The 24,241-nt window shown below is 36.9% G+C and overlaps 1 protein-coding gene across 10 annotated transcripts in view; it reads left to right on the top strand.

The window, feature by feature from the left end:
* Nucleotides 1–24,241, top strand: part of dab2ipb (DAB2 interacting protein b) — a 164,618-nt gene that overhangs the window by 79,356 nt on the left and 61,021 nt on the right. For all 10 annotated transcript variants that reach the window (XM_083531724.1, XM_083531719.1, XM_083531730.1 and 7 more), the window contains 2 exons: nucleotides 3,212–3,321; nucleotides 16,205–16,323. In XM_083531724.1, the coding sequence (XP_083387850.1) occupies nucleotides 3,212–3,321; nucleotides 16,205–16,323 (229 nt within the window). The remainder of the gene's footprint in view (nucleotides 1–3,211; nucleotides 3,322–16,204; nucleotides 16,324–24,241) is intronic.

Raw genomic sequence — 24,241 nt, 5'->3', positions numbered from 1 at the left:
ACAGGATCTGAATGTACTTCTGTTTGTCCTCACAATGCAGGTACATAAAGACACACCCGACAAGACAAAAAAATCAAAAATAAATAAATGCCACGTTTCACTCTTTTGCTATCACGTCACAACATCAATGTGCTCATATTTGCTCCTGTGATGAGCAAGTCACGCTATATTCCCCGCAAACAGTATGTGTGTGCAGGATTCAATAATCCAACAGACATTATATGGGAACTACAATATTCAATATCAATATCAATATTCTGTCATGATTACTAGGGGCGTAACGGTACACAAAACTCAAGGTTTGGTACCTCAGTTTTTAAGTCACAGTTTGGTTCGTTTTCCATACAGATTGGGGGCAGAAATGCAACAACATAAAATTGCTTGTAATTTTTTTTATTCACACAGTTAATTATTATTAACAATTGTGAACATGAACAGTTTACATTTTTAAAACAATTTTAAATAAAATGCCCTCTTGTTTAAATATCAAATAATTGTGTATATTTTATAAAAGTAAATGCAATACACTTTTTATTTTATTTTGATTAAATTAAGTAATCGATTAAATGAGCACAAATTACATTGATACAATTTTTATTTAATAAATGGTAAAATGAAATTAAATAGATTACATTTATTAGATATTATTTAGGTAACACAGATACGTGTATATAAGTGTGTGTGTGTGTGTGTGTGTGTGTGTGTGTGTGTGTGTGTGTGTGTGTGTGTGTGTGTGTGTTTTACATTTAATATTTAACTAAGACATGTTAAATAAGATATGATCTAATTAAGTGTTCTACTTATTTCAACACATTTTAACAAATGTCTTCATTCCTTCCACCCTTCATTTATTCACTCCCTCGATATGTGGATTTGTCAGGATTTGCTTATTTTAATAGAAATTCTTGAAGTTGGGCGTAAAACTTAAAAGAATTCATATCTCAAGACTGTCATAAAAACGCAGAAAGTGGCTGCAATTTTCCGCATTTAGTAACAAAAGTTTTACAACACAGTAAAAATCATATTTTTGGTACAGAGTGATTTGCCACACACACACTGCGCTAACTTTAGTTTCTTTTTTATAGCCGTTCACTACTGATTACACATGAGGGGGTCCGAACTGGGAGACTGGACCTGAAATACAATCTTATTTTGCAATGATAGAAAAGGGGCACACATTAGGTGAACAAACTGAGAGATTTTTTCTTGGAGACAAAAGCAGAAAAGAAATAACAAGAGCAAACAAACTAAATAATATGGAACCACACCAGGTGCTGGAAGGAGGAACTCGACTCAACAACAAAACGTCCCAAAATAGTACCCTGAACATGTGTAGTTGTACAGAGAGAATCTATTGGCAACCTGACCGTGTTTGTCAACCTGTTGAGTAAATCCAAGTTTAAAAACTGTAGAAAAACTTTATTATTGGCATACACACACACACACACACACACACACACACACACACACACACACACACACACACACACACACACACACACGCGTGCACACACATTCTGTCCATGACTCATTCTCTTTCTAAATTCTCCCCCTGTCTTTCTCGCTCTCTTCATGTCTCTTTCTCTTTTTTCCCTCACCATCTCCCTCCTTCTCTTCTATTCTGTCCATGTTTTTCCTTTCGTCCCTCCTGTCTCTCTCTCATTCTCTCAAAATCTCTCCCCTTATTCTTATTCTCTCCATGTCTTTCTCCCCCTCACTCTCATTCTCATCATCTCTCCCCTCCTCTTTTATTCTTTTCATATATATCTCTCTACCTCTCTCTCAACCTCTCTCTCTACCTCTCTCTCTCTCTCTCTCTCTCTCTCTCTCTCTCTCTCTCTCTCTCTCTCTCTCTGCCTCTCTCAATCTCTCTCTCTCTCTCTCTCTACCTCTCTCAACTCTCTCTCTCTCTCTCTCTCTCTCTCTCTCTCTCTCTCTCTCTCTGCCTCTCTCAATCTCTCTCTGTCTCTCTCTACCTCTCTCAATCTCTCTCTCTCTCTCTCTCTCTCTCTCTCTGCCTCTCTCAATCTCTCTCTCTCTCTCTCTCTACCTCTCTCAATCTCACTCTCTCTCTCTCTCTCTCTCTCTCTCTCAATTTCTCTCTCTCTCTCTACCTCTCTCAATCTCTCTTTTTCTCTCTCTCTCTCTCTCTCTCTCTCTCTCTCTCTCTCTCTCTCTCTCTCTCTCTCTCTCTCTCTCGCTCTCTCGCTCTCATATACTCAGAATATATACCCCACATCCTCTTTCTCTATTTTTCTGTACCACATGCTCTGAATAAAACTAAGGTTTGTGTCCTCACACAAACCAGGCATCAAATCTCATTATTATGTTGACTCTAAACTCCCCCTCCCCCGAGTTTCCCAGGCTAATGCTAATAATATCCATGTAGTATTCTTCATGGCTAATAACCTGCGATATAATGAGTTCTGGAGTTTCGTAGATTGCATATACACTGATCAGGCATAACAATATGACCACCTGCCTAATATTTATGTTGCTCCCCATTTTGCTAATAAAACAGACCTGAACCCGTCGAGCATCAACAGCGTTAACTTCTTCAGCAAATTGAGGTACAGCAGCTCTTCTGTTGCATCAATGAGACTCAGCCGCCCATGACCCCTGTCACCGGTTCTCCACTGTGTCTTCCTTGGCACACTTTTGATAGATACTGACCGCTGCAGCCCAGGAACAGCCCACAAGAGCTGCAGGTTTGGAGATGGAGACCCAGTCGTCTAGCCGTCACAATTTGGTCCTTGTCTAAATCGCTCAAATCCTTACGCTCGCCCATTTTTCCTGATTCTAACACGTCAACTTTGGGGATAAAATGTTTACTTGCTGCCCAATATTTCCCACCTACTAACAGGTACCATGATGAAGAGCTAATCAGTGTTATTCACTTCACCAGTCATAATGTTATGGCTGATTGGTGTATATTGTTGAGGAACATTATCCTCATGTTGTGGGAGTTCAGTACAGCGTATTGAATGCCTTGAATCAAGCGTCACATTCCACAAACAACAAAATAGATGACATGCGCAGCTCTGCCTCTTTGATGAAGATATGTTGGAAAAGCGTATGACGAGCCTTCTTTTTGTAGCATTGTGTGTGTGGTGTGTTAGGGCTTGTTGTGGCTTTTTGTGGTTCTGGTAGATAATCCTGTCGGTATTTGCATCACATCCTAACAGTCACTCCATGTTTTTCTCTGTTCCAGATTCGCCCCCTGAAAAAACAGGCCGGAGGCGGAGCATGCCCGGCTCCGCCCCTGACAAAACCCCAGCTGCAATGGAACCCACGGCTGCTGCCACGCCCTTCCGAGTTACAGTAAGCTGTTTAATTTATTGTTTCCGAAGACTAGAGATCTCAGGAAAGTATATAATTACAGTGCCTCGCGAAGGTTTTCAGATGCCTGACCAAATTTCGTTCTGTTTAATATTTTATTGAAACATTGGAATATTTGATTCACACTGGAGCGTAATATCAATTATTGCAATGTAAAATATTTTTGTTGGGGAAAAAAAATCAATAGCTTCTTAGATATGTTTTCAATCCCCACCTTTTCAGAATCAGAATACTTTATTAATCCCACTGGGAATTACATATTATAATAAATACATATTAATTTGTATATTACATATAGATGCTGTACAATCGATGATCATTTTTCCTGCAATACAAGCTATAGGTCATTTAGGGTACATACACTATATTGCCAAAAGTTTGCGGACACTCGGTCATAAGTATTGTATCCACATCCCATTTGCTCTTCTAATTCCCTCCACTCTTCTGGGAAGATCCACTAGATTTTGGAGTGTAGATTTGTGCTCATTCGGACACAAGGGTGTTAGTTAAGTCAGGTACTGATGTAGGTGAGGTGAGAAGGCCTGAGGTGCAGTCAGCATTCACATTCATCACAAAGGTGTTCAACAGTGTTGAAGTCAGTGCCCTATAGCAGTTCTTCCGCTCCAACCGATGTACACCATATCTTAATGGGGTTTGCTGTGTGCACAGGGGCGTTGTCATGATGGAACAGGTTTGGGTCTCGTAGTTCAAGTGAAGAAAATATTTTATGCTACTGCATCCGAAGACACCCGATACAATTGTGTGTTTTCAGCTTTGCAATAAACGTTTGGGAAAGAAACACATATGGCTGGAAAGTAAGGTGTCCTAACACTTGTCTATATAGTGTATCTACCAGCGTTACACACAGTGATGAAGCAATTTTGGTTCATTCCTCAGGTTGTTCAGGTTGGTTGGCTGAATAATAGATAACTGGTCAGGGGTCTAAATACTTTTGCTAGACACTGTACAGAGAAATATAATAATTCTAAAAACAGCCGTGTTAGTAGTAAAAAATAAATCAACATTGCATAATTTTCATTTCTTCAATTAATAAATATTTTTGTCTGTTTGTTTGTATTTAAACCCTTAGCTGAACATATATTGATGTGTTAACTAAAGATACACTAAAGATATTTCATTCCCTGTCTTTTTTTGCACAAAACTAATTTCCTCTTTTATGGTTTTTCCCGTGTAAGTTGTGGTGTCACTGTTTTAATTAAAGCGTGCCTCCATCCTCATAAACAAATTCTCAGTTCAGTTCCTAACCAAACTTCATTTCTCTCAGAACAGATGCAAGTTGCTCTAATAAACAGCTTTGTTTCTAGTTTATAGCTGCGTAACTGATCACACATGATTTCCTGCAGTTAAATATTCAACATCCTGTCATTTAAACAGTTTAACGACATCGTTTTTTTCCCTCTGAATTAGATGAACATGGTGAGATTAAAGTGAACGTGTGTGTAAAAAGAAACTTCGTCAGAGGTTAGGTATTAATGCTTGAAGAGTTGCTGTGTTTTTTCAGCAATTGTTGATCGTTATACAATGGCAGCCTTGATTGCTCCAATCTGATAATCTGATTGGTCAGATTGGTCTGGTTGGGTAATTTTTAGGTTCTGTTATTACTGCTTTTTGTTTTGAGTAGACTATAGTTACAACAAATTCACATATAAAAAAACACCACTGTTTTAGCAAAGAAACATTTATAATGCTTGAATTTTAAAACTTATTTATTTAACATTCAATTGCAGAATGTCCAATGTTAGTGTTTTGTAGCAAGTCTTTGGGCTTTCAGAGCCTGAGAGGTAACGGAAGTTACACTATATGGACAAAAGTATTGGGGCATTTGACTTTTTCACCCAGATCAGGTTTCTTTACCAATCTGGTACGACAAAGTTTTAAGCACGCAATTCTATAGTATGTCTTTGGATGTGGTAGCATGAAATTTTTCCTTCACTTGATTTAGGAGACCCAAACCTGATCATGACAATGCAATTGTGCACAAAGCTCGTTTCATAAAGATATGGTTTACATGGGTTGGAGTGGAAGAGCTTGAGTGGCCTACTATAGAGCTCTGACCTCAACCCTATTGAACACCTTTGGGATTAATTAAAATGCTGAGTGCACCCCAGGCCTCCTCACATCACCTACATCAGCACCTGACTTTACTTAAGCAGTTGTGGCTGAAGGAACAGAACTGTCCACATGCACACTCCAAAATCTAGTGAAACATCTTTCCGGAAGAGTGAAGTTTATTATATGAGCAATGGAAACCAAATGTAGAACAGGATGCTCCAAAAGTATGTGCCATCCAAATCGTATAGTCAGATGCTCACAAACCCTTGGCCATAGTGTGTATTAGCTTCAAGATGTCCCACAACATCAAATTAACCAATAAACTGATAAAAACTCAGATATGTTTTGACAAGTGAAATTGTTGAATCTCGAACAAAGATATCTCAAATTAACCAGTCAAGAACCAGTCCCCAAATCTGAGGAGGTAGATACATATTCTGTTCATCCAGTTTGTTTTTGGGGTTGGCTCTGGATCCACTGGCCATGAAAGCGAATTATTGAATTAATTACAGTTTTTCTCAGTTGCTTTGGAGCATTTTTCAGATCAGAAATGAAATTCTCAAAACTACTTGTTCAACCTCCACATCATTTAGTCATTTGTGCTCATCATACGAACATTTCTTGTTGCTTTGATCAAATTGAGAATGCTTTTGTACATCATTTAATCGATTGTGTACAAGTGTCTGTTGTTTTATAATGTATTATACTAGTTTCACCAAAATGGCCTTAACCTCCAAAACATTTAGGCACCAGTTTGTTGCAGAAGTCATTAAATGCAAAATGGTTAAACCAGTTGTCAAAATTTGTCAAGCTCTTCTTCATCACAGTTCTTTTAACCTTTTTTGGTAAATGTGTCTTGAATTGATGAATTGTGCAGATGAACCTTGAATGTCACTAATGAAGGGGCGTGTTCACTTTCAGATAATAATCAACTAGTTCTCTAAAATAGATCAAGGCTGAATCTCGTGAACCTTTACTGTAATTGGCGAGTGTATATAAAAAGAGCAAAACACAAATTTACAATTGTTGAAAATGGATGAACAACTAGGAAAGAACATGGTCGAAAGCCAAAAATAAGGAAGCATGCTGGAAGGTTAAGGAGGCAAAATAGAGGAAGAGGAAGAAGAGGCCAGAGACATAGACACATTTCAGATGAAATTAGAGCAACTGTTGTGGGCCTTGTTGTCAATCATGGCCTCACAATGGTATTGCAAGGAATATCTGTTGTGATGTGGATGAAAATCTGTGGCCCAACAGACTGGGACGTCAGGGGGTAGAGACTGATTGCACTGTATAGTGCGGCATGTGCAGATCTGCCTAAGAAGTGTTTCCTATGTTTACCTTTTGAAATTTTAATTTGTGTCTTTTTATTTTCTATCACAATGATATTATATTGTAATTTTTTAGTCAGTCCACTAGTAAAAAATTTTTTTCAAGTGTGAATCCTGCCCAGTCTCTTACAATCAATATCCCACATACAGTAATGTGTAAATTTGTTCATTCATAGTTGCCAATTCAGCCTCGTGCATTTTCAACACTTGTAATCCAAAACATTGTTTACATCAGGAAATACTAAAATAAAGCATTTTCAGATTGAAAAAATAACTAAACATTTTGACTATCTTGTTCGTAAACAATGATAAAAGGATTTGTTATTTTGATGGTAATGATATGTTTATTGACTTACTTTTGAGTGAAGTACTAAGGATTTTGAGCAAAAAACAGGCTTTTGCAAGAAATCCAATGTGTTGTGCTGTTTGTACACATTGTTTTGAGAATGCACCGACTTACACCGACTGAGTTACAAATTTTAAGGATGATTCGAGAAATGCTCCCAAGCAACTGAGAAAAACTGTAATACATTTAATTAATTAATTATTTTATTTTTTTATTGCACCAACTAAATCAAAGCTTATTATTGCTACAGATAGTCTTAATTCCATTTATAGAATTGGATTCATTTTTCCTGCTGGTCCTAGTGTGAGAAACATGACTGCATGACTGTTTTCTCAGATGAAATGCTGTCCAGAGTGATGTGATCATTTTCTGTGTGAATGTGTTTGTTTTTCCTGAATTATGTGTGCATAGCAAGGATTAATGCATTTGCCATTCAAATAAATAACTCCTCGATTCAAATTGCATCTGTTAATTCCGTCAATGTCTTTTTATGTTTCGTTTGTACAGTATGTCAAGGACATACGTCTCGGTTGAAAGGATGAAATGTATCTTTCAGTACTGTATATCTAGCAGTAAGCCTGAAATGAGGTATGAGGTTTAGAGGATGATGCAGAGGAGCATGTAAGTGATTGAGTAGAGGTAGTGCAAAGAGCACTGGAGTTTATCAGCGTCATACTAAAGGTTTTCTAAATAGCAGGGTGTAAAACAAGAGCGAACCTTTGTCCAGTGATTTTAAATGAAAGTGAAGTAGATTATATACCAAGGCCAAATGTACTTTTGTGTATGTCCAGAAATTAAACAAAGTGACCATTATCATTGTTTGGTAATGATAAAATGATATATTAAATAAAACAAGAATTAATAAATATTATTATTACATAAAATTTCCCCCCACATCAATTATTTTGAATCAGTGTATCTGAATGAACACATTGATTTATTCCTATAAACTACTTCCCAAGACAGAAATATAGGCAGTCTGACAAATAAATATATTGTGTAAATAGATGAATAGGTGCACAGACAGACAGACAGCTAGACAGCTAAATAGATAGCAGACAGACAGACAGACAGACAGACAGACAGACAGACAGACAGACAGATAGATAGATAGATAGATAGATAGATAGATAGATAGATAGATAGATAGATAGATAGATAGATAGATAGATAGATAGATAGATAGATAGATAGATAGATGAGGACAGACAGACAGACAGACAGACAGACAGACAGACAGACAGATAGATAGATAGATAGATAGATAGATAGATAGATAGATAGATAGATAGATAGATAGATAGATAGATAGATAGATAGATAGAAAAAGAAGAAGACAGATATAGACAGATTGGTATAGACTGGCAGACAGTGTAGTAGATGCAGACAGACAGACAGACAGACAGACAGACAGACAGACAGACAGACAGACAGACAGACAGACAGATAGATAGATAGATAGATAGATAGATAGATAGATAGATAGATAGATAGATAGATAGATAGATAGATAGATAGATAGATGAGGACAGACAGATAGATAGATAGATAGATAGATAGATAGATAGATAGATAGATAGATAGATAGATAGATAGATAGATAGATAGATAGATAGATAGATAGATAGATAGATAGATAGATAGATAGATAGAAAAAGAAGAAGACAGATATAGACAGATTGGTATAGACTGGCAGACAGTGTAGTAGATGTAGACAGGCAGACAGACAGACAGACAGACAGACAGACAGACAGACAGACAGACAGACAGACAGACAGGTAGATAGATAGATAGATAGATAGATAGATAGATAGATAGATAGATAGATAGATAGATAGATAGATAGATAGATAGATAGATAGATAAGGACAGACAGACAGACAGACAGACAGACAGACAGACAGATAGATAGATAGATAGATAGATAGATAGATAGATAGATAGATAGATAGATAGATAGATAGATAGATAGATAGATAGATAAGGACAGACAGACAGACAGACAGACAGACAGACAGACAGACAGACAGACAGACAGATAGATAGATAGATAGATAGATAGATAGATAGATAGATAGATAGATAGATAGATAGATAGATAGATAAGGACAGACAGACAGACAGACAGACAGACAGACAGACAGACAGACAGACAGACAGACAGACAGATAGATAGATAGATAGATAGATAGATAGATAGATAGATAGATAGATAGATAGATAGATAGAAGCCATGGATTTGTTCAAGAAGTGAGATGGATTTAAAGTTAGTCTAGAAAGAAGAACACCTATGGAATTGTTGTTTACTCACCAGTGATTGTTTCAAACAAACCGTTGTATGAAATGAAGATGATTTGTGGTGATCTTCAGTTTAATCCAGTCGCCATACTGTAGCTTGCACTATAGCTTTAAAGGTCATTTTGTCACAGTTCTTAAAATCTGGCACACAGACGTGATTATACATGGAAGTGCAGAAAAGCTAATTAGATTCCAACCTTGCAAAGCCTGAGGCTGGTGGCCAAAAAATGAAAAACAGTGTGAAAAAGGTATCAGATGCTCTGTGGCCTGTAAGTGGACATTCTGAGATTGAGACTAGTATCTGATTAGCTTCTCTTTTTACTTCCTATTTGATCAGACAGCTATGTTATCCGTCTTAGCTAACAATCTTGAAGTGAAATCGAGTGGTCTGATTCAATTGTCGCTGAATGATGCATAATGAATTATATTAGGACTCGAGACATACTCGTGTCTAATGTCATACCGCTTTCAGAATATTCTACCATCCTGCGCAGGGTTGAATTATGGAAGTTACAGTTTGATTGTCAAATTTGAAACTTTAGTAAGAAAAAGTCTACTTTAAATATTGTGTATTCATGAACAGAATGCATCCTTATATATATTTACAAAAACAAAAACAAAAAAAAAACATCACAGATGTGAGTGATGCATAAATCAAGGATTTTTTTTACCTTTCGCTCTGCTGAACAGATTGAGCTAGGGGATGCAATCAGAACCTCACAGATGGATAGATTACACTGGACTCTGGGGTCCAAACAGCCTCCAGGTTCCCACAAGCCACTACAGGAAGGCGTGGGAGTCTGTGAGCATATAAACTCTGGGTCAGAGGCCTTTAGAACTTCTATTGCTGCTACAGATGGGACAAAAATTTAAGTAGGCAAAGAAAATAAATATGACAAGTTTCCAAGGCAGATGTATTGGCCATGCTATCTGAGTGGGAGGAATGGCCTAACTTTCTCTCAGGTCAATCACATCAACACTAGCCACTCTGCATCTGTGTGCTCATGTGTGGGGAAAACTGTAGACAGCACTTTTCCTCAGAACATATTCAGCTGTACTTTGACGTGGCATGAGCAGCTGTTGATTGGCATAATGTGTCTTGGATGATGTATATGCTAGTTTTGGGCATGCTTCCAAATATATATATATATATGTCATGTGATAGGCCAGAGCATGCTAGTTGTTGGGATCTGGAAATGAGCAAATGGGTAGAAAACTAACTTTAAATCACCACTAACACAATCCCCCAGTCATTTCAAAGCGAACAGTATTAACAATAACTTATTGCACTTAATAAAACATGATAAACATAACCTGAAGGCGTGACACTTGCAGCATAGAAGACAAATGAAAGAAAAGTAAAATTATTTCTTTTCATATCCCAGCGATGTTGGGAAGCTGGGTCAGAGCACAGGGTCAACCATGAAGCACACAGGGTTAAGGGCCAGGCTCAAGGGCCACCAAGAGTGGCAGATTGGCTATACCTTCCAATCAGTAACTCTTTTTTGAATGCCTTAACCACTGAGCTACCAGCTTCATTTAAAGAGAGACAACAAGTGCTAATTATAGGTAAATGTCAGTCAGGTACAGAAATCATGTAATATGGTACAGTGGCATATGAGAAGCAGACAGACAAAGAGACAGACAGAGAGAAAGACAAAGAGACAGACAGACAGACAGACAGAGCTAGCTAGCTAGCTAGCTAGATAGATAGATAGATAGATAGATAGATAGATAGATAGATAGATAGATAGATAGATAGATAGATAGATAGATAGATAGATAGATAGATAGAGACCAAATCAAATATCTTTCTGATTTAATAGCACTTGGGTGGAAGTCATCTAGGGTTGGGTTTTTTATAGGCAAGTAAAGATTGCACATGCTAATGACATTTGAATAGCAAGGTTGCCCTTGCTAGCTAGCTAATTTATCAGAAGCACTGTGCAATGTCTGTAGCTTTTTTTATGGCTTCAATTTTAAAAGCTTACCTGATACCTGAAAATATTCTGAAAGAAGATATTTTCTCTGGGAAATGTTTAAATATCTTGCACAATGAGGAAATGATCATTATTATTAATAAAACAACAGTATAACTAACCCATAGTTATCTCTGAGGAAGATATTTATGTTGAAGATATAGTTCAGAAACAGTTCATACAGCAGCGAGATACACGCCACGTCGCACTTTTTCTTTTTCTTTGTTTTCAAGTTAGTCTTCCATCTCCTAATTTGCATCTCTGCACTGCGCCTTCACAATGTAATTAGTGCATTGAAACCGTGTGTGATTAGTCTGTGATTAGGGGTGTGTGTGAGGAGGAAAGTATGCGTGTGTGCTCATTTGGCTGGAGTAATCAAATATGCAGATGCTGTAATTGTGAATAGAGCAGCCTAATAAATGGTTGTTTACAATTACATTTATATCAGAGCGGGGTTGTGTGGAGGGGTGGGCCTGGCTTAGCGCTTTGCAAAAAAAAAAACAACGACTCCACGGTAATAGGAGTACATGAGTATTTGGAGATTATGAGGATGGACTCAAACAACCAAAGATTTCATTCTAGGGGAAACATTTATCTTAATAATCTACATTAATGTATTAAACAAGCTACATAACCGCTTTATATCAGATTGCATACACCAAGTTTATATAAAGGAACTTATAAAGCAACATTACATCATGACACCTAGCTAATCCCTTTATGACAACTGGAAAATACCTACTAGCATTTAGGCTGTGTATTTTAAGGATTCATAAAGCTACATTGCCATCTACAGTACATGATGTGCACATATCCACTTCCTGCCAAATAATAAAAAAAAAAAACACAAGCATTATAATGGTTTCATTTTAAGGTATTCCTAAAGCTGCACTATACAGGCTGGTTCTTCCCCAAACTGTTACCACAAAGCCAGAGACACACAATTATATTGAATGTCTTTGGCTCTGGAACACAATCTCCACAGTTACACAACAAAATCTAGTGGAACATCTTCCCAAAAGAGTGGAGGTTATTATAACAACAAATGGGCACTAAATGTGGACTGGGGTCTTCACAAAATGTTATATCATTAGGTAAAGTGAAACCAAATCCAAGGTGCTATGTACCGATACAAACAATGGCTTTAAGAGTCACCACAGTCTTACTGACATTCGATCTCTGGCAGAAATGCTTCATAAACTCTTATTACAGTTAAAGACAGGTGACCAAAAAGGCTTATATACAGTCAACCCACTGATAACTTGCGGTTCGGAAAAGCCGCGGGTTCCCATTTGGAACATAACTAACAGCAAGCTGCGGATTATCTTGAAATTCGCAGGAATCCGCAGCGGGACCTAATGTACAGGAATGTAAGGAATAACATTTTAAACTATGTATTTGGTAAAATACTGTACACAATTACATTTATAAAGTGACATTATGTCCTGATGAATTCACTAAGGTACCATAGGGGCTGCGGGGGTGCGTCTAATATTTGCGGAGTTTTGGAATTTGAGGTGGTCTTCGAATCGCAACCCCCAGGAGGTTCAGGGGACCATTATGTTGCTATGTGTCAGTACAAACACCTGATAGTAAATGAGGTATCCATGTCTGACAACTGTTAAACCTTCATAAACATTCATGTAGGTTAATGACATTTCTCACAAAGGGCTTATAGTTGCTTTGTGACAGTTGATGCCTGTTAGATTAAGCCTTTATAAATGTGTTGTGTCTTGGTAGTTGGGTTGAAAGAGGTTGATGTAGAGGACAGAGGGGTATGGAGACGGATGATCTGCTGTGGCGACCCCTAATGGGAGAAGCCGAAAGAAGATGAAATGTGCTGAAAGGTGTCATAAAAAACTTATGCAGGTTCTACACATTATAGGCAACAGTTTGTGGACATCTAAGTTTATTTGTGCTTTTAGAATGTCTCATCTACATTTGCTTTTATAATAACCGCCACTCTTTAGGAAGATGTTCCACTTGATTTTGAAGTATAGTTCAAGTTCAACTTTAAGTACAAGGGCTTGAAAGTCAGGTACTGATTTAGGTGATGTGAGTGAGCCTGGGGTGCAGTCAGTACTACAATTTATCCAAAGGTGTTTAATAGGGTTGAGGTCTGAGCTTTATAGCAGGTCATTCTAGACCTCCACTCCAACCCTTGTAAAACCATATCCATGTTAAAGTCTCCTAGTTCAAGTGAAAAGCTACTGCATTTTAGATACATCCAATACACTCGTGTGCCTCTAACTTTGTGGTGAGATTTTGGGGAAGGTGCCAGGTGTCCTAATACTTTTGTCATTTGTCCATGCAGTGTATGTCTCAGTGTATGTTTTGTAGCTCTATAAAGGCTGCTCTTAACAAGGTATTAGTAGCATTATTTAGTGTAGCCAACACTTCTTGTTGTGTGTGTGTGTGTGTGTGTGTGTGTGTGTGTGTGTGTGTGTGTGTGTGTGTGTGTGTGTATGTATATGTACTATATGTCTGGACAAGCGTTTCTATAACCTTTCCTTTTCGTTTTCTTTTTTCTCACTGTTTTTTTCTCATGTTGCACTTCAGTCTCAAACTAGGACACATACTTTTGCCCTCGTCTCCTTGTCTTTCTATCATTTTTTTACTCTCTCTTCTCTCGTTTTTTTTCAAATTTCTCGGTCATGGCCCAGTGTCTCCATGGTAACTAGAAGAAGTTGATTCTTTAGTCCACACGCATGCACACGAAATATGAATAATAATAAAAAAAGAAGTAAATGATGGCATGCAATTAGAAGTGGTAATTCTATTAAATGGCCTTAAATCCTTTTAGAAAGGTTTCTTTATGCCCTGTATTAAATCTCCACATCCATCTTTCATCTACTTTTTTACCTTTTTCTGTGTGCGATCATAGACCATAAACTCACTTACAAATCTCAGTGTAACCAGCACAAGAAATCCTTCATCACTAGTTCCTGGTGGTCTTGTTCTGTATTTTTCTACTCTTGGCAAATAACAGAGAAACAAATAAGGACAGTGTCCGATTCATATTTAATTCAAGCTTATAATTAATCAGCTGAAGTTACAACATCTTCCTCAAGTAGGATTTGAACTTTTAAACTTCTGCTGACAACTGCAGAACAGCACTGAGGCACCTCATTCACACAGAATGCTGACTTTCCTAGGACATTTGCGAGGACTTTCATACCTTGTGCCATCTTAGCATCACTTACTTCTAAAAAAGATCTGTAAGAGAAAACATCATTGCCAACACCAACACTCTGACCAGCCTAAAGTGATCAATGATTTAATCAGAAAATCAATCAGTCAACTAAGGAATACTGACTGTAGTCCATCAAGCAGCTATGGGGGACAAGGACAGTATATCCAGTCTATAGTGAAAAATGTATGTATAAATGGATTGATGAATGGGTGAATGAATAAATGAACAGTACTGAATGTAGGCCATCAAACATAAGGCTACCTTATAGAAGAAATAATAATGCTGACAACCTGACTTTTGTAAAATGATGAGCAAGTAATTGAAGGAACGGACAAATGAATGAATGAATTAATTAATGAACAGTTTCTGTAAGTAATCCATCTGTTACCAGGCCACCACAAAAACATTCCTGACACAGACAACCTGAACTGTATAACATGATAAGCAATTAAATGAATGTAATGATAGATAGATAGATAGATAGATAGATAGATAGATAGATAGATAGATAGATAGATAGATAGATAGATAGATAGATAGATAGATAGATAGATAGATAGATAGATAGATAAAACTTTATTGTCATTGCATAGTACAGGTACATAGCAACGAAATGCAGTTTGGCATTTACCAGAAGTGCAAAATGTAGCAGTCGTGCAAAAGTGCAAATAAATATATGGCATATTTACAGCAAGTTAACAAGTATGAATAGTTAATGCCTGTAGCACATCTGTCATAGGGCTATTTACCACTCGGAAACCACAGAAACAGTTTGAACAGTGTGTAAGTGAATGTATGGTTGGATGAATGAATGAATAGTTTTTACTGTAGTCAACCATGCCATGACAGGAGAATAGGTTATTTACACACACTGACCTGTTTGAAGTGAAATATAAGTGAGTAGTTGGATAAATTCATGGATGAACAATTATTGGCTGGATTTGCCACCAAGCCACAATAAAGCATGGCTGACACTAACAATGCATTAATAATTGAAATAATTCATTCGTTCACTCAGGGCACTAAAACACTGACTGGTACAAAGTGATGAATGGATGGATGGTTGGATGGATGGATGGATGGATGGATGGATGGTTGGATGGATGGATGAATGGCTGGATAAATGGATGGATGGATGGATGGTTGGATGGATGGATGGATAAATGGCTGGGTGAATGGATGGATGAATGGCTGGATGAATGGATGGATAAATGGCTGGATGAATGGCTGGATAAATGGATGGATGGATGGCTGGATAAATGGATGGATGGATGGATGGATGGATGGATGGATGGATGAATGGATGGATGGATGGATGGATGGATGGATGAATGGCTGGATGAATGGATGGATGAATGGCTGGATGAATGGATGCACAAAGAAATAAACAAATGAATAATGAATTAATGGAAATCATTGGTTACATTTGATTGTAGTCAGCGGGACTTCACTTCCGGAAGTTTCTAGGACAACTGGAAAATTAGTCTGTAAATATACACGTTTTGCAGATATTGTAGGCAACACACACACAGAACAGCACACTATAAGATACCAAAATATTATAATATAGTACACTTACAGCTCCAGTGCCTTAATCATCATTGAATGTGGGAAATTTTTCATCTCCTTTCTCTTTTCTCATTAGGGTTTCCTGAGTCGCAGGTTAAAGGGATCCATAAAGAGGACCAAGAGTCAACCCAAGCTGGACAGGAACAGCAGTTTCAAACACATCCTACCTGGATTTAGACCTGTAGAAAATGACAAGTAAGAAAAATACCAGTGTCTTCTGCTTCTTTCAGTGTGAACATACACAGCAGGCTGTGAGAAAATCAACAAGTTCACTTCAAAGAGGCATTCAGAAGAAGTAAATCCTTCAAAATTCCCATCCTTAAATGTTAACTGTTGGAATTTGGTTTTGTAAGTTGGATTGGTACTGCTTTTTTCATTCCACTTACTAACACTTCAGCCAACACTTAAGTAAAATTGCTGAAATATTGTCAGATCTTCACATTTGAGCCTTTTTTTTCTTAACACTTTTTTTTAATGCTCCATGTGTGATTATCCCGGATAACCCTAGTACACTCTTCCTTGCACACTCCTACACTCACACTCTATTTTAGTTAATTAAAATGATTCACAAATCAGCAACAGATCAGTAGTTGCCATGTTCTCATCCATCTTTTTAATCCATATTTAATTCTGATAGAAACTCAGCAACACATCATAGACCATTCATTCTTGCAAAACCGAAGTGTAGCGCATCACATTTTTAACGTCCTCAGAACATTTATATTATAGTAGCTATAAACATTCCTTGGCATTTCTCTCATTATGTTAAGAAAACTTAATGTAGCTTAAACATGAAGGTCTCGAACTTGAACTTTCAAAAATGCACAATAAATACAAGAAAAAAATGTAAAAAAATGTCATCATATCAGTATTTTTTTCGCAGTTTATGTTGCATCTGTGAGTTCTAAACCTTTAGTAAATAATTTTCGTATAAATGATAAATGCTTATTATGAATTGCTTTAATGGAATGAAAGAGATTTGCCTTGCATCTTGAACTATTGGAAACATTAGTCAATACCTGCTCACCAGTAATGCTAGAGAGTTGAACAGGGTGGTATATAAAGGCTTCAAAAAATAGTGGTCAAATTAAATATAAAATTTTAGTAATTCAACTTTATAAGACGAACGAAGCCAACATTATAATGAATGTCCAAAAAAAGTTATAAACAGCACAAAAAAATTAATGCAAAGAAAATATGGTCTGTTCTGTTTCCCAGCATTTGATCCACATTTATAACTAAATGTACAGCATTGCACATGTATGTGAATCTGGCAGGTGGAACTCAGTTCAATAAAGTGAAAGTTTCTGTTAATGGCAGCTGTTACCGATGTTCCTGAAAGTGCTTAACAATTTATGTATGCACGTAAGGAGTAATGTGGCGAGCGCATGTGTCTGCGTTTCACAGCAAGCCCGCTTATCAAGGTCGCTGCCGACGCGCTGTGAAAACCCACAGAGCTTTACACTCCAGTCTGTCCTATCTCTATCTCTCTATTCTTCCTTCTTTCTCAAGTTTATAGGCAGAAAATTGCTTTTTCATACTTTTAATTAAAGCTCCAAGCATCTATAGCAAAAAATAGAAAATAGCCTAAGGTATATATTTTAATGAATTATTCCTTGGCATTTTATACATTAAATAAATACTCTGCGTTCAATGTATTCACTCGTTCATTGTTTTCTTATTATAAAATCCCAAATTATAGCATTATAATTATTTAATTATAAATACCGTATTTTCCGAACTGTAAGCCGCTACTTTTTTCCCACGCTTTGAACCCCGCGGCTTAAACAACAAAGCGGCTAATTTATGGATTTTACCGGGTTTTTCCCGGTTTCACAAACTTCAAGCCAAAAAACTGAGCCCTATAACATTAGACCAATGAAATTGCCGAACAGGTTCAGGTGAACCAATGAGCCTCTTTATATTAAATCAGATGCTGAATGGGGCCGCACCACATCATAAATATGGATGATGTTCCTCTGACGTTTGACCTGCCGCTCACTCGGACTGTCTACAGGAAATGCGAATCATTCGTCACGCTGAAAACAACCGGGCATGAAAAACTGCACTTCACCTGTGTTCTGAGCTGCACAGCATCGGGAGAAAAGCTTCACCGATGGTGATTTTTAAACGCACAACGATGCCAAAAGAAAAACTCTCGAGAGAAATAGTTGTGAAAGGAAGGAGGAAAACAGTGAACAATGACTTTCTTGGTAGGCTACTGTTTAGATACAAGCCGTGTAACAGACACTGTCTTTCATTAAAGCCTGTGTAAAGTTCATTAGTTTCAGTGTAGACACCTGTGGCTTATAGACAGGTGCGGCTTATTTATGTTCAAAATAAAAATCTTTGTAAAATTCAGTGCGGCTTATATTTGGGTGCGCTTAATAGTCCGGAAATTACGGTATATATCATTTGCATTCTTACTGTGATTCCATTTTGAACAAAAGCATTTCAAACATGAGAAAGCATAAAATCCACAGGTTTTTTTTCTTTATTCCATATGATTATACATTGTACACTATAAAAAATCTACATATATATATATATATATATATATATATATATATATATATATATATATATATATATATATATATATATATTTTTATAAGTCCTGTAAATGAATCTTAAAATACTGCCAACTGCAGTTGCCAGTAGTGTACAGTTTATTTTATAGTTCTTTAATGTTATCTACTTTACAGCGTTTTCTGTATAAATACCACTAAATTAAAACTTGAGTTACCTTATTTTCCTTGCAGAAACTGACTGCACTTTAATAGGCCACCTGCCATTTGTTTATAAACTAATATTTATAATATTCAAGTAATGTGAACATATTAGTAATGGAAACATATTTTACTTAAGTGCACAAATAAAAACCCTTCAATAAATTATGCAAAATAGAATCAATTCAAGTCAAAGCTCTTGCAGATAAAAGCAGCAGCCATTCATGTGCGACTGAAATTAGCAAAGAGATTTTTACTGCATCAGTACCTATGAAATAATCCTACATGCACCACACAAAGAAAGGTTTTGAACTATGGCAGAACTTAAACACACACCGTCATCAACACTCTCAACATCGGTGACAATCAAAAATGGAAAACAAAAACCAGATCAACTCTGAACATCACATAAAAGTCTACTGAAAAGTCCCAACAAACCAAACAGCACTAAAATGAAAGTAAATAAAGATTATACTATGAACGTTCAGCTGCATAATATATTCATGCTGCAATGCATGCTGGGAGTTTTGTACTATTCTGGCACCCAGCATGCCTTGCGGCATGTTTGTTTGTTAATAGTCACCATTGTTGAGTTTCATGTGCTAATTCTCAACAGAAATGAAGCCAAACTCTAATAAGTTTAGCTGTTAATTCTGTTTTTTGGAGTTGTTTAACATCCCTTGTTTTAATTCAGTTAATTTTGTCTGGGGCTTTGGCTGTATGTCATTCGTAGTTTTGTTTCATGCTCTTTCCTTCAGTGATTCTGCTTGTAAACAGCAGTGTTCATCAGGGTCTGAATTCACACATTTGTTTTCATTCACTCTGTCAAGGGGACTATACTATGAATGAGGGTGTAGGTGTGATTTCAGACACAGTCTCTGAGTGTTGACTCATGCTGATAATAAAAAGTATACTGTATACTGTCAGCCCGGTCTCACAGCATTTCCAGATATAGTCATAAAATGTAATCTATTGATTGGTGTTCATAGACACAAATTTTCCTCTATTTCCGTGTCACTGAGGACGACTTTCCGTGTAATGTATTTCAATAGAAAGTATTTTTGGTGTCTCTGCCAAAGTTTTCTTTCTGCCTATGGATACACAGATACCACTGTATTGTTTTTTTCTCAGATTTTTTTAATCTTCAGGCACCATTACTCAACATTTAAGCAGGAGATTGTATCCTTGTTTTATTGCTTTATAGTCAGTAAGCTCCAGTCAAAATACAGTAAATATATTTTCCAAGTTAATTAAGGTGACTGCGCTTAATAGAGACACACATTTATTACAGTACAACCCTCACCCTCATCCTAACCGTATATTTTTTGCCATTTTCTCTGATAAAAAAAGGGAAAAAAGATTACATTTAGCATTTCTGCCAGCATTAACCATGATCCTCTGCCAGACGGAGGCAGTCGTGCTGAGTGACACGAAAAAAGAGGGAAATTCGTGTTAATATTGTTTATAGTTTCTGGAAAACAACAAAATGACTCATTGTTTTATAGGGGATTTTACTGTTTTAATAAAAAAACCAGCATGTTACTATCAGAATGTCTCCAACTGCGTGGTTTACTGAATGCCCTAAGGAATACATAAATGTATCTCTAATCAAATTATAGCGTGTGCAATAAAGTCCTTGAAGTGTTCATTAGATAGGTTGCTACTGAATGGGCGAACAGGCACAATTCCATTACATTTAATGTTATGGAACTTCTCTGAAACAAGTGTTACCCTTTACAACAGCTATAAAAAAGACATTCCCTTAACAACTTCTTTTACTCCCGTGTCTTGAAGACCAAGTCTTCATGGCAACTTATGACATTTCTTAGTCACGTGACTGAGAAACCTTGTAAAAACGTGCAATTCCCTGCATTGGACTCTCCCTTTATTAAATCGGTTAATTATTAGATATAGCTGATGCAATTTACAGTATGTCCACTGAGTTGTTCCTGAAGAAATTTCAAAATCTATAAACCCATGCTTCTAGTTACTGCCAGACCTGCAGTGACTGGAAAATAATTCACAGGAATTAAATGTTGAAATGAAATGTTACGTGGCGATATCAATAAGTTTCGAGATTAACAGTGCCAACCAGTGCTATTCTGCTACATGCGTTACCACATCTGCGGTTTCATCACCGACAGCAAGTTAAAACAAAGAGCAAAAGGGAAATTCTGCATGAAAGACGTTTGACACGATACTGCGATGACAACATATTGCTTCAAGAGAAGAAGAGCATCACTGGACGATGACCAGAGATCAGGAAAACCTTTATTGAGCTCAACTTCACTTCCGCTCTCACCCTACTCTTCTGATTTGGCTCTTGCCGCCGAAGATCCAGCTAAAAGGTCGCCGTTTTTTGACACCATTGCGGCGATCCAGTGCGAATCGCAAAAGGTGCTTGACACGTTTTGAAAAGAAGACTACCAGGACGTATTCAGAAATGGCAGGAACACTGGGAGCGCTGTATTACTGTGCAAGGAGACTATTTAAAGATGATAGTGTGTAAACGTAAATAAATAAAGTACATTCTTGTAAACGGGGCTAGTCTTCAAACTTTTTGATACGACCTCGTATAATGTCGACATGAAATGCTTACCACTAATAAAATCAAGCTTCTTTGAAATTTTGTAAAAGACAAAATATAAGCACACTAAAACACGATGCACGAACACCAAGCAGACGTAGATAAAATGGAAATATACGCGTCTTTGGCAGGAATCAGGAAAAAAAATTTATTGCCAAATTTGTAAAAAAAAAAAAAAAAAAAAAGGAAACAAACACTAGAGATAAGCAATGCAGAAAGGGTATGAGGTAAAGTGGTAGAAATTGTGAAAGAGGAAAGAAAAATCAAAGAAAGGACAAATTCAGCTTCTGGAAAGTTCTAGTGTGAATATGTAAAATGTGAAACAAAGACCACAGGATATTATAGAACTTTTAGATTTTTACTGACTCATTTGTTATTATTATTATTATTATTATTATTATTATTATTATTATTACTACAAAAACTGGCAACCAAGTGTCTCACAATCATCGACCTGTCCTGAATTTATTTATTTAAAGATCATCGCTTTTTGAAATCCTGCGTTTGTGCTGAATAAGTGCACAGAATCATTTTTATACATCCAACATGTGCACATTAGCGTCTACTCCTTGGTTTTCAAACTGCTTTATAATCTTCTATTGCGTCATCCTCTAAACTCGCACTGCAGTGTTCCAAGCCTGACAAGACTAAGCATCAATATTCCTGTCACTAAATTAAGCTGTAACCTAGACTCAGATAGTCTTTGCCAAAATAAGCCTTTTGCTAATTATACCCTTCAGCACCACCTTGAATGAATGAAAAAGTAAGACATTAAAAAAAAAGGAAACAAATGTTTCTTTCTCTAGTCTGGCTCTTAGCTGTTAGCAGGTCTATTGTTTGCTTTGGCTTTATCTATTAGCTCTCCTGCTAATTTTGTTGTTGTTAGCCCAAATCTCACAGCAGTGTTTCCATTATAGATATAAAATATTTCTCTAAATAAGATTATAATATGATGTAAGCCCCAAAATCCCAAATCTTAAATGTGTCATTTAATCTTATTAAGTATTTGGTTGCACGGGTTTTTGACATATCTTCTTATGCTAATAGTCTTAGTATTAGCAGTAAAGAGTGTCAATGAACAAAAAGATAATATTTCAAAGCCTTGGTATACACAATAAGCAAAAACGTCTGAAATGTATATTTAAAACATCTTTTTATAATATAAAATACTATCTGCTGTTTAAAAGGACATTCTTTGCTACAGCTAAGCAAGTCTTTGCTAGGACAAAGGCAGCAGATTCTGTGTGTAGACAGTTCAGTCAGAGAAAAAGGGCAAATTTGTGGACTGATTTGTTTCTACGCAGCTTGTGGTGTGGTATTTTATCGTACATCTCTTTTTCATCATGTTCACTAGATTCCGGGATAGCAAACCGTAGTAGCTTTCATATTGTGTGAAAACAGCAAATATCAGTAGCAATTCAGAAAGATACTGAATACACAGAGCTATAACTAGTGTTTGCAATCATTCGCCAAAACAGGGTATGCAGTAGATACTGTATTTTGTTCGATACCACAGCACTGGAATAGTTAGAGTGTGTTTAACGAATTTTTGTAATTTGCTAGAACCTGTTTACCGTATTTTTCGGACTATAAGCCGCTACTTTTTCCCCACGTTTTGAACCCCACGGCTTAAACAACGAAGCGGCTTATTTATGAATTTTTCCTGGGTTTTTCCCGGTTTCACAAACTGCAAGCCAAAAACTAAACCCCATAACATTAGACCAATGAAATTTCCGAACGGAAACGAAAAAAACGCACCTCACCTTTGTTCTGAGCTGCACGGGTTCGGGAGAAAAAACGTTTTTCTTAAACGCACGACGATGCCAAAAGATAAACTCCCGAGAGAAATAGTTGTGAAAGGAAGGAGGAATACAGTGAACAATGACTTTCTTGGTCGGCTACTGTTTAGATACAAGCCGTTGTAACGCGTTGAGTCTGGGTGAAGGGAGAGCTCGCTAACTCCAGTTGCAACAGAAATCATATAAGCACAGACAGGTTTCCAAAACGCGTGCTTTTTTATTTTTCTTGGCAACAGCGTTACGGGTTAGTCAAAGAAACTTAGAAATGAGCATCAGAAAATAATAAGGACATATTCCTCGGTCTCCACACATGCAGTAATAGCGGAAAAAAGCAGCAGCAGGCTATTCCCAAAATACCGCTCTGCTCCTAAAGGAAGCGCAACATATTTCACCAGTTACACCGTGTAACAGACACTGTCTTTTGTTAAAGCCTGTGTAAAGTTCATTAGTTTCAATGTAGACATGCGGCTTATAGACAGGTGCGGCTTATTTATGTTTAAAATAAAAATTCATTGCGTCTTATATATGGGTGCGCTTAATAGTCCGGAAATTACGGTAATTATTTTCTTAGCACCAACACGTTATCATTTCCACAGGGACAAACAGGGTTTTTGTTTTTTAGAAGTATTTGCAGTCGGAAATAAAGCTGTATCTGTATATTTTCTCTCTTTCTCTTTCTCTCCCTCTCTCATATGAATGAAATTGCATTTTGTGTCACCAGACAGTCTAATAGCAATTGGCAAGGTTTCTTTTAAAGCGCCATTTGCACCAAGCGCTCATATATCAGGAAATTTTAGCACCGGTAATCACAATGCACATGTTTGCTGACACACCCGACTCCTCGTATTAAAGGTTACAGAAGATCAGGAAAAGGTTCTCGGGAAATGATTTAATTGAAAACTGTCAATTTGTATTTAATAAATAAATAAAGGATGTTCCTTGAAGCATTCCCTGTGACTACAATAAAGTGCTGACATTTAAAATGATTAAACTGAGTA

This window comes from Silurus aristotelis (assembly GCF_946808225.1).
Source record: "Silurus aristotelis genome assembly, chromosome: 26".
NCBI classification, from domain to species: Eukaryota; Metazoa; Chordata; class Actinopteri; order Siluriformes; family Siluridae; genus Silurus; species Silurus aristotelis.
This window is presented reverse-complemented; position numbering and strand designations above follow the sequence as displayed.